The 25,074-nt window shown below is 51.3% G+C and overlaps 1 protein-coding gene across 8 annotated transcripts in view; it reads right to left on the bottom strand.

Annotated features, from left to right (window-relative positions):
* RANBP3 (RAN binding protein 3) overlaps positions 1–23,564 on the bottom strand; it is a 56,530-nt gene extending 32,966 nt beyond the window's left edge. For 4 of the 8 annotated variants that reach the window (XM_069479758.1, XM_069479749.1, XM_069479786.1 and 1 more), the window contains exons 1-2: positions 23,485–23,564; positions 5,088–5,143 (exon numbers count right to left, since the gene is read on the bottom strand). In XM_069479758.1, the coding sequence (XP_069335859.1) occupies positions 5,088–5,143; positions 23,485–23,506 (78 nt within the window). In that variant the 5' untranslated portion in view covers positions 23,507–23,564. The remainder of the gene's footprint in view (positions 1–5,087; positions 5,144–23,484) is intronic. The other 4 variants (XM_069479720.1, XM_069479729.1, XM_069479740.1 and 1 more) reach the window with 1 other exon arrangement.
* Between the last annotated feature and the right edge of the window lie 1,510 nt (positions 23,565–25,074).

Here is a 25,074-nt window from a genome sequence, read left to right as displayed (position 1 = left end):
CTGGGATCCCGAGGGGCTTCCGTGGGCTAAGAGATCTGTGGCCATACCTCCAAGGCTCTTTTCTTGAGAAACAGGTTAGGCACCTGGCATCCTAAAACAGATGGGCTCCAGGCCCCAAACCTGACATGTGGCATTGTCCAATGACATGGAGCTGTTTCCCTCCCATGCTGACCTAAATGATCACAGGGCTGTCCTGTCTCCCTGTGGCTGCAGGTGCATTTCTTCTGAATGTGAAGTGACTGACCTCTTTGGACGGGGCTGGGGCACTACTTTTTAACGTGTGATCTAGAAACTACACGAAAAGGATGTAAGAGATCTTTCAAAAATTCTTAGAAAAGCAAAGAGCAACATAATGTTAGCTCAGCCTCCCATCTCAAGAGTCACCAAGGGGACACCGTCACCTCTTTCTATCCAGGAGAGATCCACTGACACAAATGCCTTCCCAAACCTACATGGGCCACCAACATCTGCTGTTACTTTACGGCTAGAGATTTAACACCTCACAAGAGAAAAATTAAACCCAGAGCTCTGTGGGAGACTGCCTATCTCTAATTAGAACCACTGGAATTTTTCAAACCCCTGCTTTTGGAATGTAAGTGTTCAAATGCCCTCATGGTGACTCAAAATGCTGAACAGGAGGACCAAAAAGAAATTCATCAAGATGAAAACCATGAGATCAGAACAGGGTCCGATTCTTCATCTTCAGTTAAATGAATGCCTCTTACAAGGGTTGGGAAGTGTCCATCACTTCTTCTCTTGGATCTAGAAGACATTTCTTAGGAGAATTAACAAATGTCATTCCAGCATTTTCTATTTGGGTCCTAGCGTTTCTACTGGCCAAGAAAAGTAAGCTCTCAAGAACCAAGATAAAGCCTGCGGTTTTTCAATATGTTTGGCAAAATCAGACATCAAGACTTTGCCGGACTTTAACATCATCCTAAAATACACGTGGCTGACAAAAACCATGTGCACAAGTTTGTCTCACCAACAGTAAGCTTTGAGATTAGGCCTAAATCCAGTGTTTTCAGTAACACTGTACTTTCTGCTAAGTGGCATTTCTGTAACTGCCTTCTGTCTTCTTACCAAACGGGCACCACCCTGCCAGTGTAACCCCGACGCCTCCCACTTCAGGTTAACAAATGCTCCCAAGAGAGAGCAACTGAAAGAAACATTTAGTCATTACAAACAAGAAACAACCCACAGGAGGACCTTTAAATTCCTCCACACTGAAAAGAAAAAGAAAGAACTCTGTCTCCACTCAAGGCAGTTAAGAAAAAAGAGGTTTCATTTTTGCTCCCCAAACACAAACGCATGTCAGTGCAAGCATGACACGGAGAGAGCCAGCCGCAGAAGATCAGACACAGGGAAGGAAGTAACAAAGTCCCCGTGCTGTCAATCTGGCTATGAATTCATCTCAGGGGCTAGGACTGGAGTGCAAACGTCCTAACTGTCCCTGGCCTTTTCTAATGCGGAACAATAGGAGGATTTGGCAACCTGCCCAAGGCCAAGCGATGCCACTGGCAGTTCACACGTAGGCCGCCGCCACCAATCTGCAGTCTGCTGCAAATGCAGTTTGGCATGTCAATGGCATCCACAGAAAACGCTGCGTGGCTTTGGCACTGAACAAAAACAAAAAACTCCAGGCCGGCAGCTTAATTTCTTTCTTTTCAATCCCAAATCTCAATCATGATTCAGCAATAAAACCTGGGCACATGGAGCTCTCTCCTTTAAATGGGGGGAACAGGCTCTTTTATGCCAACTCTTTAGGTTGAGATTGTTACCGAAAGACAAGTCAGCCAGTCCCATAGTTGATAACGGGACATTCCTGGGACAATTAGGACAATTTACAATATGGACTATATGTGGAGGATACTGCTGAATTAATGGTCATTTTCTTAGGAGTGACCTGGTATCGAGACCACGGAGGAGAATGACGCTGTTCCTGGATGCGTGCAGAAGTTTTCAGGGGAGAACGTCACAGAGGTGAAACTTGCAGCGAGTACATCAGTATTGAGGACAGGAACGTTAACAGTGAAGTGGGGTGAGGGAGAACCAAGTGTTCGCAGTGTCATTCTTCTCCAAGGATTTGAAAATTTCCAAGATAAAATTTGAAAATTTCAAAATAAAAAAGTTGAAGCAAAAAGGGGAGAGAAAAATCTGTTCAGAAAAACAAAGCAACCCCAGCAGCCCTATCCGTTCTTTCCCACCTTGCCTTCTGAAGAGTGAGAAGGGGATGGGCTGACTAACTCTGCAAGAGACCAAAACCCAATGGCTCTCAAATTCTCATTTTCAACAGGAAAACTGTGTCTGCTTCCTGCAGGGCCGGGGAAGCCAGGGAGAAACGCAGCCAGATGCCCGCCCGGTGTTTACTTTCCACCCTACTCAACAGGCAGCAGAGAAGGAAAGATCCCATGTCCATGTGGATGTTGTCTGCCGACAGCTGAGGAAGTGGCCCCCACAAGGGCTCCTCCTGGGCCTGTCCTCAACGCAGAGAGGTTTTCCGAATGCCCTTGCCGGGACTGTGCCTCAGAAGTAGGGAGCTGAACTCTGAGGAGCTGGAAAGCAGTTATTTTTAGAAGCCCATTTAGCATTGGCTCTGAGTCAATATTTTGACAGGGACTATACTTGCGCATTTTAAAAATGAGGCAGAAGCCTCCCTAGCCTTCCAGTTCAGGTTCAACTCCAGCATAGACCCCTTGAAGGCCATACATGCAAATGAGCCCTCGAATCACAAAGTGACAGAACCACAGTAGCTTCAAGAACAGTACTGAACAGGGGCACTTTAACTTCATCTGAGCAAATATTACATTTTAGTGTTTTGTATGGATGGCTGTCATAGGCCTTCGGGTTTAACACGTTAACTGCCACGTGAATTGTATTTAACTCATGCTAGTTTTGAGCCCAGGGCCTGCAGCTGGTTCGTGAAAATCTTACTTGTTGATGTTCTTATTGTTACAATTAATATTGATGATTTAGGTGTAAATAACTCATGCACAGAAAACAAAAATGACCAATTTTTCATTAAATTAGAAAGGATCATTTTGTTTTCAAAGTTTTTATTCTATTTTTGTAATAAAACACCGTGGCCCCCAGGAAAAAAATTTTTTTTTCTAGTGTGGTGGTCAATGTGTTAAAGGATTCCTATTACTGTTTTAAATCAAGGGTTGGCAAACTTTTTTTCTGCAAAGGGTCAAATACTAAGTATGTATCTTCAACTCTGCAGGCCGGATGGTCTCTGTCCAAACTGCTTGTAGCAGCCACAGACTACTGTAAAGGGGGCCGGTGTGGCTACATTCCAGCAAACTATGTTTATGGAACAGACCTGTAGCCCCAGCTACCAGGCAGGCTTGGGTGGGAGGATCCCTGGCGCCCCAGAGTTCTGAGGCCAGCCTGGGCAAGAGACCTAAAAACGAACCATTTTAGGCAGCGGGCCTTACTTTGCAGACCCCTGTTTTAAACTAAAGGTGGTTCAAAAGATAATCATAATACATTTCAAAATTCTAGAAAATCCTGATTTTACTGAATACCTGAGAGAAATGACCTAACATCTCAACTGAGCTCTAATACACATCCAACTCCTAAGACTTTAATATTGTGTCCCTAAAACCTAGAGGAAAGGCATGAGCCCCTTCATACTGATTGAACCTCCAAAGGATGGATAATAAAAACCCGTGTGACTGAGTTGTATTGGTCAGGGCCCACGGCAGAGAGAGCAGAGGTAGATGTACCTGGAAAACACCACCTGGATAACCAAAACAAAACTGGAAATAAGTTTCCACAGGTTTCCTGATTCTTGCAAAAGAATTAACTGGGAAAGTTTAAGGTGAGAATGAGACAACAGTTAGGGTGACAAGCCTAGTAGATAAGCCCAGAGGCACCCTGTGCAGGGGGGTGGGGGGTTGGGGCAGCCACTCCCCACTTACCCCCTGAGCGCCCCCTTCTCTGCTGGGCACGTGAACACTGCCTAGAAAAACCAGGATACACAAAGAGAAGTTCTGGCTTCAATTCTCAGACCAAGGGACAGGATTTAAGACAGTAGCCAAGAGTGCCACATCACCGCAACAGCAGCCCCCAACCTGGGAGTCAGTCACCTGACAGAGACAGAATCCACAGGAGCACCGAGTTGAGGAGATTCTCAAATGCCGTTATTATCGATCAGATACAAAAACACCTTAAAATGTACTGAATTCAGAATTCATTGCAGCACTTTGTAACTATAAAAGGTTGCAATGAATATTAAATTACAACTACCACGGCGGGGCCTCAGTGGGAAGGGACCGACCGTGCAATTTTTAGACAAATAGAGGAAGTCCTCATGCAAGCTGGGGAAACGCGGCCACATGGCACCAACTAACTTTTGACACAACGCCAACCTGACCTTCCACACTCATCTGTCAGGGAGGGATGTAAACCGGTGGCCTCAAGGTAAGCAACCTCTATGGCTGTCTTATCACAGAATCCTACTGCCACACCAGTCAGACCTTTGCCAGGCTACTATCAACCAGGCAAGGTGTTTCCAACAATGGTGCAATCTAAACACCCCAGATCCCAGGGGGCAAGCAACCTCCTGACATGGATGATAAACACAAAATGCAAGCAAACAAACAATAATTCTAAATGCATTTATGCCAAGTTGGTTAGGGCCTCAAAAATGCCCCTAAAATATTTAAAGGTCCTGTTTATCCCTTAATTACCATTCCTCTTTCCATCCACTCTTCCTTCCCTTCCCTTCCCCCTGCCCACTCTTCTCCCTTCTCTGTTTCTCTGCTGCTGGCTTTCCTAGTGGACAGTGGCACCTCCAAAGGGAATCATTAGGAATTCGGAAGAAGCCTGCTAATGCTGTTTGAACAAGCCATGCTCTCTCAGCCCTTTCCTTTCCGCAACAGACCCGGCTTGACTTGTCTCCATGGTAACCTAAAGCCACTGGGCCTCTCCCCTCCAAGCTCGGTGTGAAGTCTTAACGACCCCTGCTTAGGTGTCCCCACCTGTGGGCAGACGCAGCCATGGCGATGGGACCTGAACGAGGACTCCCTGGGAGAGAAGAAATCAGAGCAATGACGTGAAGAGAGAACGTACCGGCCCCTTACCTTTTGTCCTTTATCCTTCTGAAACACAAAGACGGGAGGAGCAATGGCAGGCTTTTCTGCAAAAAGAAAAATTGGTTTTTTTCCCCCCAACACTATATTCATACAGTAAACAAAGCTACATTGGTTTGTTATAAGTTAAATACACACACACACACACACACACACATATGTGTGTGTGTGTGTGTGTGTGTGTGTGTATATCTAAAGCTAGCGACTCCAAAGAACATCAAATCACTTAGAACAGCTTCTTGGCACGGATGTGTGGGTGTGCTCGGTCTGTGAAACTGCAAGGCTTGACGGCATGACAAGGCCCTTTTCTGTATCCACATTATTCAATAAGCTTTTGAGACTCGCCGAGAGCAGGTGTGTACACGAGGGTGGGAGTGTGGCGGGGAGTGTGCCAGCCGCTATGTGGTGCCACCAACTGTGGCCCTACAGGAACGTAGTGCACAGATGCCAGATTTTTATGTGGAACCTCCTGATTTCCAACGTTGGAGACTAATTTAGCTTTTATTTTTTTAATTTGCAGGCAGAAGAGCGACCGGTCTATACTGGCTGGCCACGCTGCACGTGCTCTTTGGAAAGCCAGCCTGGGCCACGCAGGCCGAGCATTCAACCTGACCTCTGGTGAGCGCTATTAAGCTGCGAGAAGTCATGGAGTTGCTGCCAGTCTGAGAGTCCATCTGGAACAGCTGCTGTTGAAGGAAGAAACACTTTGGGATGTTCTATCACTCGATGGGATAAGAGTAATGCAGCCTGTAGTTCCCACGAAACACCATTTGTCTCCTACCCAGAGGCAGCCAAATCTATAGCACTTTGCACTTGCCCTGACATGGGTGGCAGGCAGCTCAGGGAGTCTCCCTGGCTGTCAGGGGACATGCAGATGAGGACTGCCTTGACCCCACAGGGGAGGCCCAGGCCACACTTGCCTCATGGCCTCAGGCCTGGGTGCTCCTGGGGCCTCCTTCCCCATTCAAGCAAGAGGAGCTCTGAATGGGGCGGGGGCGGGGGGAGGAGTGCTGCTGTGTGCTGTGCACTGGGGCCTCTGTGGCCAGCGGGACTCAGGCATGGCCCTGCTCTCATGGGGCCCCCGATCACGCACCAGCACAGCATTACCATGAGGGCATCCGCCTGGGCTCTGGCCTGGTCTGCTCCAGTGTGTGGGGAAGGTCCCTGGGAAGAGGGGGCTGTGCTGGGGTCTCAAGAAGAGATGGAAGGGAGCGGCAGTTCGAAGGCTCAGCTCTTAGGGAGATGGGGGCAGGGGGCAGCCACACTGAGAATCTGGAGGAATGCTGTAGAAGGCGCTGGGAAGCAGGTGTATGTTCAGGCTGAAAGAACAGTTTGGGGAAGGGGGAGAGAGGATGGATGTGGGGAGACCAGGTGGGTGGCAACTGAAAGTGGAGAGAAAGGGACAGCACCAGGATGACCAAGCCAACACCATCCCACTCCTGCAGAAGTAGGACAGACACTGTCTTGACCTTGGGGCAACAGTCTGCAGGCAGGCAGCCCACTGATGGTGACAATCCCTCCACCCTGCTCCCCGAAACCTTGCTGCACCTCAGTCCAATTCACCACACACAGCAACGGCAAGTACCGTGGTGAATAACACTGACATACACAAGATCCAAAGGCTGCAAAAGAGCAGGTGGAGACAGAGGGGTTTCCAAGCCTCCCTATGCAGCCATCTCTCGGGCACAGCATATAGCTGCTGCTTGACAAGCTGGAATGAATGTGCCTATGCTGGACGATAAATGATGCCAAAGGAATGCTACAGGGACTCTGGGGACAGAGCAGCAGTTTGTCCACACCATGTTTGCTGGGGGATCCTAAAGGCCTTGTAGTGCTGCCCCTGTACTCTACAAACCAGGCCCCATCCCCGCTTCTGCATTCAACTCCCCACCAGCTGCAAGGTGCCGAGATGCACAGGAAGCTGTTAGGATTTTGGCCATCACAGCACTGCCCAGCCCCGTCTTCTTTAGGGAACCACCCTTCCAACACCCCCACGTGGTTCAGAGGGAGCCAGCCTCAGCCCTGGCTCCAGCCTGACAAGGACAGTACTGCAGGCCCTGGCCCCAGGGGACACAGCAGCATGTGACGGAGGCCTTTTGTTGGAGCCCCTGGGGAAGGGGAGCTCTCTTCCTGCTGGGGCTGCCAGCAGCCACGTGTTACAAGGGGCCTTGGACCCAGAGCCAACCCAGAGGGAAGTGGAGCCGGAGATGGAAGAGCGAATCCTGGTGACACTGGTGGAGGCCCTGAGTTGAGCTTGGCTCAAAGCTAGCCTGTACCCAGACTTGTCACCAAAGCCAAGCAATGCCAATTTCTGCTTAAGCCAGTTTGAGCTACATTTCTGCCCCTCGTCACAAACAGACTCCAGCCTGAGAGAGGCGTGGTCTGGCCACTGCAGACTTAAACATATGCTGTCCTCGGCACTGTGGAGAAGAAACCCTGGACTAGCCCCTCAAAGTGAAGCTAACATGCTTGCTTTTCTTCACAGCAATATTGCCACCTGGTCCACTGTGTATTTATGGTTTACAGTCTGTCTCCCCTGCTGAGTTACAGACTCCATGAGTCAGAGACTCCGTTCTGCTCCCCGCGGCATCCCGTGGCCCAAGAACAGTACTTGGCACCTTGGCCAAGGGACTCAACAAATACCGGACGAAGGGAGAATGCAAGGCAAGGACACACAGTGCCAGGCTAGCAAGGGGCTGGAATTTAGGGTCATTGGGGTGGGAGCAGAAGAGCTTTCTGGTGGAGAACCGTGTTGGCTAATCCTCACGGTGCCCAGAAGCGACCTTGGCCATTTGGGCAACTCCAGGAAGCCTGGGCCGCCTGTGATGCGAAGGCCCAGAGCTTTCCAGACACATGGAGGGTCCAGGGCACAGGCCAGAAGAGGACCCCTCTGATGGAGGAACGTCTCTGTGCTGCACCTGGGCTCATTGCTCAGCCAGAAAGAGGCGGCTGCGGAAGGGGACGCAAGGATTGAGCTCTGAAAGCAGAACCCAGAGAACAGGAAAGCTGGGGTGACGTCCAATCAGACCCTCCCTAATACCTCTGTCTCCCGCTCCCTGCCCTGCCACCGCTCAGACCCTCTTTCTTTCTTGGCTTCTACTCTCAGCACCTTAAATCCGGCTTCCACAGAGCAGCCAGAATCACTGGTGTGAAATGCACACTCTAAACTGCAATGTCCTTCCACAGACCAGGGCCTGAGCTCCTTTGGACAGGCCAAACCCTGGCCACTCTCGCTCCACCTCCCACCTGACCACAGCAGTAAAGAGCCTGCTGTCCCCTGCATGCCCCGCCTTTATGACGCACTCCTGGACTCCTGCTTGGTTTAGCCCCTCTGCCTAGAACACGTGCTCACCTTCTTCTGCGTGGCCAGCACTTGCCCCTGCGTAGACCTCACTCCTGCAGGAAGCTCCCAGTCTGCACCACACGCCTGCCCCGTACTGCCCCCAGAAGCTGACTGCTAGGGAGGCCGAGACCACAGCCACAGCATCCGAACAGCTCCGCCCCAAGCACATTACATGGCGCACGCTGTGTAGACACCACCCAATCAGTGTTTGAACGAAGCCCCGTCTCTACTTGTTCACACACACAACAACAGTTGCTGTGCACGCACACAAATATTCACTAAGCCTATTCTGTGCTGGGCACCACAGTAAAAGCAGAGACCAGGAGGCTGAGGGCAGAAGACCTATCGGGAAAACATGCGATGGGGGTTGCACGTGGTGGCCTGGCGCTCCTACAGGGGTTTATCGGTCCACTGACAGCACCTAGGACCTGAGCTCTATGGGAGTGGGGCCTCGTCTGTTCTGTTCACCTCTGTATCCTCCATGCCAAACACAGAACTTCACACATAACTGGCACTCAGCCAGCAGTCACGGAGGGAACGAAATGCTGCACGCCACAAAGACTAGGACCCAGTGAGGCACAGCACCAACAGGATACAGCAATAGGAGACGACTGCGGCAGGACCCCAAACCCAGCCACTGCACTAGGAAAGCACAGCAATGAACTTTCGTCACCTCTCCGCCCCAAACACAAAGCATCACAGCTACACACGCTGCATTTCTGCTCAGCTCTGGGAAGCCCCAACGCCTGTCAACTACAAACTGGTACTGATGCCCCACTGCACAAAGGATTGCCCCCCACGGACCATGGTGGGCACAGAATTTCTGCAACCACCCTTGATTGCCAGGCGGCTGCTGGTTACATCAGCGTGTAAGCCGCCACCCGAGACCCAAGTGTGGGGAACACAGGGACCAGAAGTAGCGAGGCTTCTATGACCTGCTTTAATTCCCAGCCCAGCTTCTCTTCCACACGTCAGGGGAAAACCACCACCGGAGATTTCTAAAGACCCAGACCACCATGAAGACCTAAAATATTGAAATATTGATCAAGTGTAGACTATTCAACCCAGATTCTGTCACACAAGTGTTTTTTTTGTAAAATGGTCCAGTAAAATGCTCCCTGATCAACTTAGTATGTACAAAAGCAGTCTGCCTGGAGACTGGCTAGACACAGCAGCACACTGAGGTTCAGGAAACCAACAGAAAAGACCTGTTTGACCAAATGCTTCCTGAAGTTCTCTGACTAGGGAAGCCACCTTTCCAGGAACCCTGTGACAGGGCCTGAGAACGATGTTTCACGGACAACTGTGGCCAACACTGGTGTGTGACATGGGTGGGATTCAGAGCCTCTCCTGCTTGGACACCCCCCCTCCACCCCCGATCACCTCAAACAACGACCCTGCCTGTGGGTGGTGCGGGCTCCACCGTCTGGGTGGCGTGTGGTGCTTCCTCTCTGGCCTGGCCTCACCTCGGCTTTCCAGGGCACTGCATGCCGAGTCCAGGTGGCTACAGTCCCATTCAACATCCTGCAACCAGCAGCCTCCTCCCGTCCCCTCCCCAGCTCCTGCACCCAGATGGCACGCAGCCTGAGCCCAATGACGATCCATCCATGTGCTGATCACAGATCGGAGCCAGCAAGAGTCCCCTGCCTGCTCCAAGCCCCCAGGAAAACAGCAAGGCGGGTGGCCTGGCCAGAAGCCCCTGGAATGAGGAGTGAGCCCCTGCTGGCATCCCATCGCCCAGTGCAGCTCCCCTCCCATCCCCTGCTCCCCTCCACCCAACTGCAGGCCCAGACCAGCTGCGATACCCAGGACAGGGCCCACATCCTGGCCGTTCCTAAGAATCCAGCAGGCCTGGGCGCAGAAAGCTGGGTCATCTTTGCTCTCCTTCCAAGCCTCTGCCAGCTGCTGGGGGCCCTCTGCCCTGCGGGCCATCCTCCCATGGCTGTGGCTGTCAGGGTGCTCTTTCCCAGCCCCACAGCTGCACGTGGGATTCACAGATTCCATCAATAGTCATTCAACACATACTACAACTTTCAGCAAGTCCGCACATCCGTGCACCTGCTGCACACCAGGCACTACATCAGCCTGTGGGGACGTGGCAGTGACACAGAGAGACGCATCTCTGCCTGTCAGGAGCTGGTATGAGACTTTAACTGAACATTACAAGGCAGAGGAGGCCCTGGGAGGGCAGAGCTGAGGCTCCTAACCCAGTGAGGCCAAGGAAAGGAATGAAACCAGGGAAGGCTTCTTGGAAGAGGTGCTGAGTGGAAGGACAAACAGCATTTGGCCAGGTGACCAGGAATAGGAGGAATGCGGCATCGAGAGTGAGGAGCACCGGAGAACTAGGAGGTCAGGAGGTGCCCGTGGTGAGCCTGGTGCTGTGCCAGTGCTTGGGACACACCTTGAGGACAGACTGGAAAACAGCAGTTAAGTGGGTGCACCACCACCCTGCCCTGGGCCTGAGGCCTGAACACTCACACCTGCATGGCCAGTGGAGAGGTTCCTGGAAGGCAAACTCAGGCAGTTCCTGAAATACCTTTTTCAAGGAAATGAGCCAAAGACCACTGCAAAGAAAAGGAGGAGGGTTCCCGGTGGAAGGTGGTCTCTTGCTCTGGAGGGACACAGGATCCCTCCTGACCCAAGGGGCCACGGATTATTCTCCCTGCAGGGAGCTGCTGTAGGTCTCTGGGGAGGGGGAGTTCAGGGAGGTGGTGGACCCCTCCTCTAAAGCAAAAACCACCGACCCGGGACCCAGGGAAACAGAGCAGGTCCATGGCTGATTCGCAGCTGGCCTGCGCATGTGCGACGTCCATAAGACCTCACCCAAAGTCATCCTGCAACTTGGTGAATGACATCTTTGCCTAGGGAGAGGGTCCAGAAACTGCCTCCTCAAACAGTACAGTAAGGGAGGTCAAAAGAAGCATAGTTTAAAACAACCTAACACTTGAGCAAATTTAAATAGTGGGCTTCCTGGCACCACCGCAACAAGAAGGTCCCCAGGGACCAAGATGCAGAGGTTTTTATCTGTGTCTTTTCTACTAAGAGAGTGACTGGTGACAAAACTTTTACACAAAATGGCTTATGTGTCTATTTCAGAGGCAGCAGGGAAGGAGGAGAGGGCACAGTAGAATGTCTTGCCACGCAGCCTGTCTAAGGAGGAAGGAGAGCTTGCTGGGATAGATACAGTGGGTGGAGGGAGCTGCCCAGACATGAGGAAAGGGCACGGTGGGCCCCCTGCTGCCCACTGCAAGCAAGGGAAGGAGCTGGCCTGAAGCCCAGAGGTGGCCCGGGGGGAAAAGAGTGTTTGTTTTTTGTTTTTTTTTTTTTTGAGACAGAGTCTCCTTCTGTTGCCCGGGCTAGAGTGCAGCGGCGTCAGCCTAGCTCACAGCAACCTCAAATTCCTGGGCTCAAGGGATCCTCCTGTCTCAGCCTCCCAAGTAGCTGGGACTACAGGCAAGCGCCACCACGCCCGGCTAATTTTTTCGATATATATTTTTAGTTGTCCAGATAATTTCTTTCTATTTTTAGTAGACATGCGGTTTCGCTCTTGCTCAGGCTGGTCTTGAACTCCTGACCTCGAGCGATCCTCCCACCTTGGCCTCCCAGAGTGCTAGGATTACAGGTGTGAGACACTGCACCTGGCCAAAAGAGTGTGCTTCTCAGCCCTCCAGGGTAACAGGGGTCATAGAATCCTGTCTGTAGATGTCTCCTGACCCCGCCAATGTTACACACAGCAATGACACCTGCATGGGGCTTCCCAAACTCAGGATGGTTTCACGGAGCACTTCTTTATGCTCTGCGTTTTACCTGTATCATCCTCACTGAATCTGCACAACCACCTTAGGAGGCTGGTTACATCGATGTCCTTATTTTACAGGAAAGGACACAGAGACTCGGGCCAGTGATTTGTCCAAGGTGGGCCAGGGTCTCCCACCTAGGGGCGCCAGACTTGGAAGCCTGTGCTCCCGAGTACCACACCACTATAAGAATAAAGCAGCTGCCAGTTAACATTCTGGATAAGCACAACTAAACTAGGGGCCTCAGGACAAGCTCTGGGGTCAGTGCGAGGCCTCTCACAGGACACGTGACCACCCGCCTTAAGAATACTGTGTGCAGTTGCTCCAATGGCAGGCCCTTGCACAGACTGAAATCCTTTACGACTGTCAAGAAAAGAATCCAAGACGCATTCCAAGGTGCACACTTGATGGTGAAACAAGTTGCGTTCTGTCTTCGTCTGTCAAATGTCTCACTGTGGAATGCTTTGCCTAACATATTCAGAATCTAAGCTGACAACACACACACACACACACACACACACTCTCTCACTCTCTCTCGCCTCTCTCCCCTTCCACATGAACTTTCTTCACTGCTGCGGAGAGAGTGACAGTCATAGTACCAAGGGCAGCCTGCCTTGCAATAAGCCGTGGCATCCTCTCCCCACGGCTGCCTCCAGCCTCCGTCTTGGAGGATCTCCTGCTAAACCTATAATAAACAGAAGAAACGATGCAGCCCCAGGGAAACACAGAAGAGAATCTGGAATATCTTGGCCTTTTCTGTTTATTCCCCTCCTGACTGATGACTCCAACACCTGCCAGGAAACTGCCCCCATCTGGAAAGCCACTTAGAATTCTTGACCAAACTGTCAGCGAGGTACTCGTGTAAAATTAGCTTTAATCCTGGGCCAGTATGTCTTAATCTTCTTATCTGTGAAAAAAATATGGAAAGCATCTTGCCAACACAAATGACAGTCTATTAATACGTGGCAACTGCTTTAATCCGGCGACACTATCTCAATCCTTCAAGTCATTTATTTTTTCAGGAATTATTATAAACAGTTCTGTGCTGTGACGGAAAGGTAGATCTGTCACTGATGTGTCAGCTCTAGCCCCTGACTAGCTCTTTGGTGAAGAATGCAACTCATCTCACACATGCTGTTGCTAGGCGATGCCTGACTCGGCGCACAGCATGGTCGGGGTGCACTGGCCCAGCTAATCTAGGGTGGTGGGGCCCCGGGTAACTCAACTCTTTCCTGAGTACTCAAATATATTTCTCCTCTAGCAACTCTCAACCGTGCATACGGAGATCACGGGGGCGCAGTGTTTAGAGATGACATTGTACATTTTCTATACTTCTTTCCGGAATGCTCTTCACCTTGCCGTTTCCTTTGCCTACTGAAATCCAAGCCAGTCTCCAAGACTCTAATCTTACTGCCAGACACCTATGCTTCTGACAAGAGCAGGAGCTTTGAGCACTAGTTAAATGGCCTGTACTAGACACCGCAGTAGGCAATTTACAGACCTAGTCTCATTTATCACAGCCACATCCCCACGACATCCTCATGTCCTGCTGGACCACCACGCAGGCTGAACCACACCTGCTTTCTCTATTTCTACACTCACTGAAGCCCCTGGGGGCAGAACTTGCACTGCTGGCACCTTTGTGCCTTGAATCCACCAGAAAACCCATAAACTTCATCATACAAAGTCAGCAACGTTGCCTGAAACTGCAGGGAGAAGTTCAGTGATCCAGCTTTGGTGGCACTTTTCTGTTCTGCCACCAGGTGGCGAGACACCAGAACAGCTGAGGTGCTGCGAAAGTGGCTGAAGCTTGGGAGAAAGAAAGTTCCAGTAGAGAGGATGGAAATCCCCTGTCTAAAGGGAAGCTCGTGGGAAGGAAATCCACGAGCTACAGACTTCTGCTGAGGCAGCAGAACAAGACTGATGATACCGGGGAGCGTGGGCTCTGGTCTTTGTGTGTGTTCAAACCTGCCTCAGCCACTTGTGGTCGGGATCCCGGGCGAGTAAAGGCACTCACCTCCCTGCACAAAGTCCTCCTTTATACAGCAGATATGGTTTTTCACCCCAGCAGTCTCAAGAAAGATCACATGAAATGGTGCATACACAGCACATGGGGACGTGGCTGGCACACACCATGCATTCCATGTTGGCATCGGTATCGTTATTACACTCAGAGGAATGCAAAGCAAACACACTGATGCCACCTTAAAGTGAGGGCCTTGGATTCAAGGACAGCTGCCAGGCCCACAATACTGACTGGTGAATGCTTTATGGTTTGGTCCCTTCCAAGCAGTGGAACAATTAGATTCAAGAGCTGCCTGGACACCCAGGACACTAAACGCAAACGCTTAGCTGCTCAGAACCTGAGCCCTCCTCAGGCCGAAGGAAACACTGGGGTGAGGTCACGCCTTGCCCTCGTCACCAGGATTTACTGAGACCCTGTTCTGTGCCAGGCACCAAGCTCCGAACCAGAGACAGGGATGGGAAGGCAGACAAGGCCACAGCTCCCTAGTGGGAGAAGAGAGAAAACAAACACCTGGCTGCATGCAGACAACTGGACAATTCTGTAGAGAGGTGCTCTAGAGAAGAAAAAAGCAGGATGGCAGTACGGTGGATGGCTGGGGAAGGCCTCCCTGAAGCTGAGACCTGACGGACAAGAAGGGGTGAGCCAGGTGAAGGCAGGGGGGGTCCCCAAGTGAAGGCAGCCCCCCGCCCCCGCCGCAAGTACAAAAGGCCGAAGGACAGACAGAGCCAGGAGGCCCATGTGACAGGGAGGTTGGAGACAGCAGGGTAGGGCCCAGAGGCTGTGCAGTGTAGTCTCGATTTATCCAGCGTAAAGGCTCAGACGCAGGCCCTGGACTCTCAGGACCCAGCGGCCACCACCATGGATGCTGCAAAAACGTCCTTTCCCCTCTGAGCAAAGGGTAGCCCGTTTTCTCACCCTCACCCCCTCACACGCAGGCTCTGCTCTCACAGATGCAACGCAGGGATTTATTCTGGGTAAACAAGTTCCCAAAAGTCTGTGTGGCAAACCTGGGGGAGTTTAATTTAGCAAAGGCATTTTAAACTTACTGCAAAATGCAAAGCCTGCCTTCTAAACATGTGCGTGGAGTAACTACTACTGTCTCTATGACTTCCTACTTCTCTCTGAACACCATAAACAGCAAGAGCGAATGCTGTGCCCCATGTGGGTCAGTTCTCAGGAGGACAAGTGCCCATGAACCGGATGCTGCTGACCCACTGGAAAGGACGAGTGTGGGCTCCCAGACCCAGTGGCTGCAGACAGGCACGCTGGCCCCAGCCAGCCCTCTGCTTACATGGCCTTGGGCTTCAGCCCCCGTGAAATGGAGCAGCCTAGACCTGGAGCGTCTCTGAAGGTCGTTCCTAGCTCTGACATTCTGCCAGGTCCTCACCTTGGACCTGAGACGGTGCTGAAGGTCAAGGAAAATACTGGTCTTGGGAAATGAAGTCCACAATGCCAGCTAAGTAAGCTGCCAAAGGCCATGAGGGAAAAGGAAGGTTGGGAGGATGAGTCCTAAGCTCTAAATGGCAAATAATTTATTCCTGGATAGTTTTATTTAATGCCATAACCCAGTGGGTCTCACTCAAGAGTAATCCGCCCCCTTGGAGACATGGGCCAATGTCTGGAGACATTCTCGGTTGTCATGGTGGGGGAGAGAGGGCACTGCTCCTGGCATCTAGTGGACGGAGACCCGGGATCCTGACCAACATCCTATGACGCACAGGACAATCGCCTCCACCAAGAATGATCCAACCCCAAATGTCAACAGTGCTGAGGTTAAGAAACTTTGCATTAATTACTTGGGAAAAAAACTAAGTTAGATCCTTAACTCACATTGTACACCAAAATAAACTCCCGATGGATCAGATGGCACAAACAAACCTCAGGGATTCACCTTTTCTCTCCTTCTTCACTTAGTGTGTGGCCTTTTTTTTTTTTTTTTTGGAGACAGGGTCTCACTTTGTTGCCCGTGATAGAGTGCAGTAGTGTCATCATAGCTCACTGCAACCTGACACTCTTGGGCTCCACAGATCCTCCTACCTCAGCCTCCCGAGTAGCTGGGACTACTGCACCCAGATAATTTTTCTTTTTTTTTTTTTTTTGCAGAGATGGGGTCTCACTATGTTGCTCAGACGGGTCTGGAACTCCTGGCCTCAAGTGATCCTCCAATCTTGGCCTCCCAGAGTGCTAGGATCACAGGTGTAAGCCACCGTGCCCAGCCAGTGTGTAGATTTAAATGTGTACAGCATCCTAGGACTTTACTAGGCCAGGTAATTATGGAACGCCAAGTCTCTTGGGTGTGGGCAAAAATCCCATAACCCAGTGGTTCTCAACTGGGGGCGATTCTGCCCCTAACAGGACACTGGGCGATGTCTGGAGACATTTTTCCTCGTCATGACTGGGAGTGGGTGGGCTGGCTGGATGCTACTGGCATCACGTCGGGGGAGGCCACAGATGCTGCTAAACATCCTACAATGCCCACGATGGCCGCACGAGCCCCAGTATTGATAATACAGAGGTGGAGAAACCCTGCTATGACTCACAAGGAGCCTGTTCTCTACCCAGGCATCCAATCAGAAGAATCACAGCTAGCAGTAACCGACAGCTAGTCCCACATGCCTGTGGGTCAATTATCGGACACACTGTTCCGTCACAGACAATCCACAGACTTGCTTATTTACTATCTCACAGATGCAGGGACTGAGGACAAACAACGTGCCCAAGGTTCTGGGCAAGTAAGTGGCAGAGGCAGGATGTGAACCAAGGACAGGCAATCCAGATGTTTCCAACTGTGCCACAGGTGTCAACTGCAGCCTGCTGGCCGGCTCTGGCTCCCATTCCTCTGAGGCTGGAGAGGCAACGGAGAAACCCAACCGCTTTCACCACAGGCCCACATAAGCCCTGTACACTGGGGCTCCGCGAGCACTAGCCAGTGGTTCTCAAACTTCTTGCTCTCAGGCCCCCTCCATACTTGTCACTGACCAAAGGTCCCCAAGAGCTTTTATAAATGTGGGCTATAGCTACTAATGCCTACTATACTAGAAATCAAACCTAAGAAAACGTCAAAATATTTACTGATTTATTTAAGATAATAAACTCAGGGAAGGTTTACCTAAATAACATATTTTTATGAAAAATAACTTTTCAAAAACAAAAATATTAGAAGAGAGCATTATTTTACATTTTGACAAATCTCTTTAATGTCTGGCTTAAGAGAATATAGCTGAATTTTCTTTTTCCTCTCTCTCACTTTTCTTTAAGAGATGGAGTTGCTGGTTGCTATGTTGCCCAGGTTGGCCTTGAACTCCCGGGCACAAGAGATCCTGCAGCCTTGGCCTCCTGGGTAGCTGGGACTACAGGTGTGCGCCACCACACCCAGTTTGAACTCTCTTACCTGCTTCTGTAGTTCACTCATTGCTAGATCACACATCATACAATGTCTGGGAAAAAACTCCACTGTCCATTAATGAAAGAATGAGAACAAAAAAGGCAAATACTGTCCCTGTACTATTATAAAAAGAGTTTTGAACTTGTAGTTCTCTTGAAAAGGTCTTGCGGAGTCCCAGGGGTCCTGGACCATCTTTGAGAACCGCTGCCATGTGCTACTCTTGAGGACCAGCATTCCAAGGACACTGAATCCTGAACTAACCACAGACCACAAGGAGTTTTATGCTGAGGTACTATGCTAAAGAGCACTGAGCGCAGAGACTGCCCAGTCTAAGAGGCTGTATGACAGGACTGAAACCCAAATGCCAACCAAGGTCAGACAAGTCCCAGGAGAGAAGGAAGTGGGCTAGGCCCTAAGCAACATGGTGGAGACAGTGGTGTCCAGGAGGGTGCACGGTCTGTCTCAAGGATGGCAGTCACTCCTCAGCCCAGGGGAATCCTTACTGGGCAAGAGCACACAGGCCAGGAGTGGTTACTGTTTTCCAAGAGAAATCAGAAATCTGGATTTGTCTCTGCCTTGAAATCTCAGAATTTTTAAGTGTTGGCTCCTAATTAAAAACAAACAAAAACCTAAGTGGGTAAAATTAATGTCTGCTTGCACCTCAAGCAAGTTTGTGACTTCTGCCTGTGGTTTTCAACTCTGGCTTCAAGTCTTAAAACATCTGTGGGGCTTTGAAAAACTACAGACACCCTAGAATTCCTGGAACCATCTCTAATGGTGCAGCCCAGGCAGTAGCTTTTTGTTTTCCTCATCAACCTCCTTAAATAAGTGTGACATGCAACCGGGGCGAGAGTCACAGTGAGTGCTGTACCACAGTATTAAGTGCCAAGACTACCCTGTAGACATGCTGGGGGGCAGGGGGGGGGGGTCGGTTTACCCTGAGGTCCCATGCCCTATCTTTCTCTATGGAGTCACTACAGTACTTCATGTGGACCACAACTCTTCCTAAAACAAAACAAAGAAACCCTGCTGTCCTGCCACCACCACTAGGTCCTGAATAGATAACGATGCAAATCCATGTGCCTTATGATTGCTTCAAAGTACCATGGAGAGCTACCAAGGCCTGGCCAAGCCAATACTAGTCATCTCTGCGGGTCTGGCCGGTCTCTTGCCGTTTTCATGAATGCTGCTCTCCTCTCAGATCCCCAAAGAGCATCCCACCCCTCCCTAAACATCCCCCATCTCTCACTACACCCTGGCCTACTCTCTCAATAGAATAGGTCTGAACTCACTCACGAGGCCGGAATTCAACCCATACCTAAAATGCCCCCTTCCCCACCCCCAAATACTGTGCCTCCCCCAAATGCCAGTCTCAGCTCACCTACTCTGACCTCATCCAATTCCAGTGGCCTCCACTCACTCCAAGGACCTCAGAGTAGCGGCACACACCAGATCTCGGCAGACCCCAACACCCAGCGAATGCACAAGGGCAACATGACTGCTGGGAAGATTCCATTTCCCAGCTAACTGAGGCAGGCTGAAGACTCGTTTGAAACGCTTTGCAGAACTATAAGCCCTTCTGTGTCTACACAGCATCCTGGGCAAAACTTAAACTTTCTTCAAAATGTACAGAGACTCTGTAGCCTCTGAGTCATAACGTCACCCCTCAGCTACTCCCAGGCTCCCTCTGCCACAGACACAGGAGGCACAGGCAAGGTGAAAGATACATTTTGATCTCAGGACAAATCCCAGGGTTAATTCTTATCATAAATTCATGAAAATGTTCAAACAGCTATTTCTCCCTTATCCTAAAGTTTAGGGTAGGGGAAGGGCACAGTGAGCATCGCTTGAAATGAGGAGTCCAACTGAGCTCTAGCTAATCAATAAAAATTCAGTTGCATCTCATCGTCTCAGGGGTTAGGTTTTAAGTCTACAAGTAAGGTACGAACTGAGAAAAGCCAAACCACCCTTAAAAATCTCTCTACTCACACTTGGTCAGGCTCTTAGATTAGTGGTTCTCAATTGGAGGCAATATCCCCCTAGGGGACACTGGCAATGTCTGGAGACATTTCAGTTGTCATGACTGGAGAGTGGGGGTAGGAAGGTCGTATTATTGGCATCTAGTGGGGGCAGAGGCCAGGGAGACTGATCAAATTCCTACAATGCGGGGCAGTCCCCCACTGTAGAGAATTATCTGGTCCCCAGGGTCTACAGTGCTGAGGTCAAGAAACCCTGGGCTGGGTGATCACTCAGGAGGACAGAAAGCCCAGCACCTGCTGGTCGCCCATCACAGACTCAGTCCAGGGCCATCTCTGACTGGGGCAGTGTCACCTGCACTATTTAGACTCTTTCTTTCCCAAACATACAGTGCATAGAACAGAGAATTACCCAGCTCAAAATGTCAACTGTGCCAAAGCTGAGAACCCTGCTTCATATCGTTTCCCATGTTTCCACCATGTATGTCCACAGGCCAGAAAGGAATTTCTATGATATCTTCTAACGCTGGGATTTAGACTCTAAGATATCCTATAGTCCAAATATGCTTCGCACACCTTCTCCCCATTCTTCTTTACCTTTCCCAGGGACAAACTCTGCCTTCAAATCATGTCAGTCTACAAAGAAGAACAACTCCAGAGACAGGACGATTAATGAGTTTGGGAGGTATCAACAGTGAAATGCCGAGCAGGGGAGACTATCCCTGGATGGTGGGTGTGAGACTCACATACACACTCTCCCAGGACAGAGGTCCAACTGGACCTTAACAGACACGGACTACAGGACTACCAAGAAAGGGCTGTGGGAGTTGCTGTCACCATCCATGAGTGGATCACCATGGCAACAGGATGCTGTACTGGATACACAACTGAAAACATGTCCTTGTGCACGAGCACAGCACACCTAACCTATACTACTCAAACCAGTGGGCCTCAACTCTGGCTGCATATCAGAGTTGTCTGTACTGTTAACTGTTCAGATGTCCAGGACCCAAGCAACACATCACAGAATCTGCAAGGTGTGGGGACTGAATATCTGTGGTTTTCAGAAAGCTCCCCAGGTGATACTGATGCCCAGCCAGGCGGTATCAGGACAGCCACTGCTCAGACCGACACAGAGATAGAACGGGCCTAGAGAAGACAGACAGCAAATGGAGGAGGAACTGTGAGGATGGAGCAACTTAGGATCCCAGTTTGGAAAGGCAGAAGCTAAGAGGGTATTTGACTGGAGTTTCACACAGCAAGAGAAAAAGCATTTCTATGCGACAGTCCCTAAAGCTTCAAAATGCATAGGCAAGGAAGTCCCCCTTTACATAGTAAATAAGACATTAAACACCCTAGCAGACTGAAAGCCAAACCAGAAACAGAGTCTTCAAGAAACACACAAAGACTGATTAGAGGATGGCAGGGATATCTGAGGCACAAAGATCCACTAAGATTGTCAGAGGCAAAATGCTAGGTGAGAGTGGCATTTATTAGGGAAAAATATGAAGTACAAAACACTTCATTTCTCTGACACTTTTTGGTTCAACTATGCCATTTACAATGGACAGCTCACACGCCCAGCATATGCTAGAAATAATGTCCCCTGGAAAACAGCAATGCATAATTTCCCTGGTGTGCTCAATGTGTCCCTCACAACAGGGTCCTCACTGATGAATTCATTCATTCAGCCAGTGTTTCTTGGATTTCTACTTTGTGCCAGGCACTGTTCTAGATGCAGGGGACCCATCAGTGATCATGACAGATAAAAATCCCTGCCCTCATGGAGCTTATATTCTAGTGGAGGGGCAGTCTAACAAACAAGTGAAATCTAGTGTGCTTGGATAGTGACAAGTGGGGTAAAGGGAATAAGGAATGTGGGTACGACTTAAGATGGTGGCCAGAGAAGTTCCCAGTAATAAAATAACATATAAGTAAGAAGGAGCGAGCTATTATCTGAGGGAAAATGGTTTCAGTCAGAGGAACCAGCAGGAAAAAAGGCTCAAAGGAGGAAGTGTATGGACCACTCAAGGAAAACTGAGAGTGCCAGGGGGGGTTAGAGCAGAGCAAGTGAGGGAGAGAGCAGTGAGACAGGACAGGGGGGAGTTGGGGGTTCACTCTGGCTTCTGGGTTGAGAAGTTTTTAGATGGGTAACAGAGGGTGGTAAGGGGAGGCCCCAAGTGGTGGTGAGAAGTGGTCACGCTCCAGAAACGCTGTTAGGGTAGAACTGATGGAATTTACTGTGGAGTATGAGAGACAGAAGGGAGTCAGGGGTGACTTCAAGGTTTTGGGCCTGAACAATTCAAAGAACGGACTTGCCGTTTACCACAATGGGAGAAAAGACTGAGGTGTGCAGGTTTTGGTGGTGGTAGGGGGTGAGGATAATAATTTTGTTTTGGACGTGCTGTTAGATGTGTCTATGAGACATCCACATGGCGATGTTAAATATGATGTTGCACATATGAGTCTTGAGTTCAAGAAACTATACGGGCTCAAGATGTAAATATATCAAGTATGTCATGTTGATTCCCCTTTACATAGTCCCTTTCCTCCCTTTAACTGGACCTCATGAGTTGGAATGTCTCAACCCTGCAGGGGCTCCTTTACCTTATAAAAGAGGTGCAGTTTAAAATAGCCAAGAATGGGGGGGCTCTCAAGCCAGATCACCTTAGTTCACATCTCTATTCTTTACAAGCTGTGTGTCCTGCCTTGGGTAAGTAACTTACCCACTCTAACTCAGTTTCCTCACCAAGAGAATGGGGATAACAGTATCCATGCCTCATAGAGTTTTTGTGAGTATTACTAGAGATAACAGTATGTCAAGACGTTGAAAGGTACCTGGGACCATTCCAAATGCTCCACAAGGCTGAGCACTTACTATCATCATTCATTCGTTAGTGTAATTCGGTAGGGAAACCTCAAGACACCTTCCAATAACAGGCAGCATGGATATGGGGGAGGCAGGGCCAGACAGGTAGAGAGCCTGCTTACAGTTGTGCACCGAGAAAAGGAGGGAGCTAAAAATAGGCCTCGGAAGTCCTGAAGCTTACAGCGATAGCAACACGATGTCGTTGTCACCAGACATCAGCCTTTCGGAGTGCTTTCTCTCTGGGATTTGGAAGTGTAACCTTGTCAAAAAACGCTCAAGTGGGATGTCAGCGCTCCACAGAGAAGGAAATCATCCGGTCTCTGTCTGGAAGGGCAGCCAAAACAAAAAGGGGCCAAAAAGCAGCTAGAGCATTCGGCGGCCCAGATGCTGTGGCTCGGCCTGAATCAGAGGAGACAAGGTGCCCCGAAGGATCTGGGGGCACTGGGGGCTGAGTTCGGGACAGAGAATGGGTGAAAACAGCCTGGCCTTCCTCTGTCCTCGGCGTGCGGCCGGTCCGCGGAGGACAAGGACCTCACGGGATTAGGGGATGGCAACCGGGCCGGAAAAGGGGAGATGCCGGGTCCCCGAGGTAGAGGGGGCGGAGAAGGGAGCGTGGCGCGCTCGGGCCCACCAACAGGCCCCAAGGTCTATTTACATCCGAGGCCAGGGCTCTGAGGCCGCGTCTCCCTTCCCCTTCAGTCCCGGGTCTGACCTGCGAAGCGGAAGGTCCTCGAGGCTGCGACCCCAGCGGCCTCTCGGCTCCTCTGGCCGGACCGTGGGAGGGGCCAGGGCTGCCGGGAGTGATGGGTCGGGCCGGTGAGCCTGGCCTGAGGAGACGCAATGGGGGGCGGCTGCGGGGCCCGCTGAGCCGCTACGCCGGAGCAGACTGGACCCCCGAAGTCCGCGGCGCCCCCCCCTCGGGGCTGTGGCCCCTGGACCCCCCGCCGCCCGCTCCCCGGCCACCAGCTGGCCGCCGACGGCACCTCCCCTACCTTCGTTCGCCAGGTCCGCCATTTTACTTCCTTGAGCCCTCCCACAAGGCCCCGCGCCGGCCCGGGCTCGCCTGCTTTCTGCCAGAAACTCCCGCGCGTGCGCACATCACAAGCCGACGCCGTGCGAGGCGGACAGCTTCGCGCATGCGCCCTGAGCCCCGCGCGGAGAGGAGCTCCCGGTGGCCTTCCCGGCCTGGCCGCGCTCCGAGCACGCGCCTGCGCACTAACTGCCCGCCGCCTTTTTCCCGCCGACAGAGGGGGCGTGCGCCGGGTAGGGCGGGGCGCGTGCGCAGTGGCAGCGCGCGCGTAGCCGGCGCTGTGGCCGGGGCTAATGTTCTGTGGAGCGGCTCGGCGCGAGCCTGGTCTTGACGCCCCTGATTTCCCGCTTGTTTTCCGGGAGTCCCAGCGGTGGCAGAGTGAGCCATTGAGCCCCGAGGCCTTCCTCCAGGTGGATCCCTGGGGCCGCGGGGGCTTTCCACACGCGCAGGCGGGAAGCTTGTTACCTCATGCCTCGGTTTCCCTGCCCCGAGAGCCAGCGCCGTCGGCAAACGCTTTTCTGAGGCCGCGCGGGGAGGTGGCGGGAGGGCGCGGGATGGTGGCGTGTGGGGCGGGAAGCAGAGCTCGGAGGTTGAAGAGCACAGGCCTGGGTGGGGGTGGGCAGCCAGGTGTGAGGAGAGGACCCAGCTTCGGACGCAGGTGCCAGTCGGGGGACCCGGCGCAAGGGACTTGACCTCTCTGAGCCACGACAGTCAGAGCCCCAGCACCACCAAGTCCCCGACGCCCCTGTCACCGCGCCGGGCCTCAAGGTTCTCCATCTGTACGATGGCACCGCTGACCTCAAGGCTTATCCTGGAGTCATTCTGCACTTCCCTGCTACGGATCTCTCAGCAAATCATGCGGGCTTGGCCTCACTTCCAAAATACAGTCCGTATCCACCTGTTCTTACCAGCCTGGCTGTCACCACCCTGGGCCACACTGTCCTCACCTCTCTCCTGGGCCACTTGGACAGCCTCCTCTCTGGCATCCTTCGTTTCATTCGTGTCGAGCTCCAGGCTCCACACTGGACGCGGCAGCAGGACGCGGAATCTTTTAAAACTATAAACTAAAAGTATAAATACCAAGGGCACATCCATCCTCAATGCTTCCAAAGGGCTTTCAGCTGCGCTTGGAATAAATCCTAAACCTCTTGTTCAGGCGTGCTGAGCCCCTGGACCTGGCTGTCACGCCCCACCTCGTTCGCCCTGGCTCATTGCGTCTCGGCCACACGGGTCTTCCTGTCTTTCTGTCCCTGGAGCCCAGCAAGCTCACTCCAGCCTCAGGGGCTTTGCACTTGCTCGTCCTCTGCTTGGGACTTTGTATTCCAGAGCGCACGTAGGTGTGAGTCCCAGCTCTGCCCCTTCTAGAACGGGGTGGAGCAAGTCCTATAACCTGTGGCCCGAATCTGGCCTATGAGTTGAGAGTGGTTTTTTTTTTTAACTGGCGGGGGAAAAAACTGTCAAAAGAAGAATAGTATCTCCTGACATGAAAATTGTATGAAATTTAAATTTCAGTGTCCATATATAAAGTTTTATTTGAAAACAGCCACACTTA

Source organism: Eulemur rufifrons, chromosome 2 (genome assembly GCF_041146395.1).
Source record: "Eulemur rufifrons isolate Redbay chromosome 2, OSU_ERuf_1, whole genome shotgun sequence".
In the NCBI taxonomy this organism is placed as follows: Eukaryota; Metazoa; Chordata; class Mammalia; order Primates; family Lemuridae; genus Eulemur; species Eulemur rufifrons.
The sequence above is the reverse complement of the archived record's forward strand: the minus strand, read 5'-3'. Positions and strand labels throughout refer to the sequence as shown.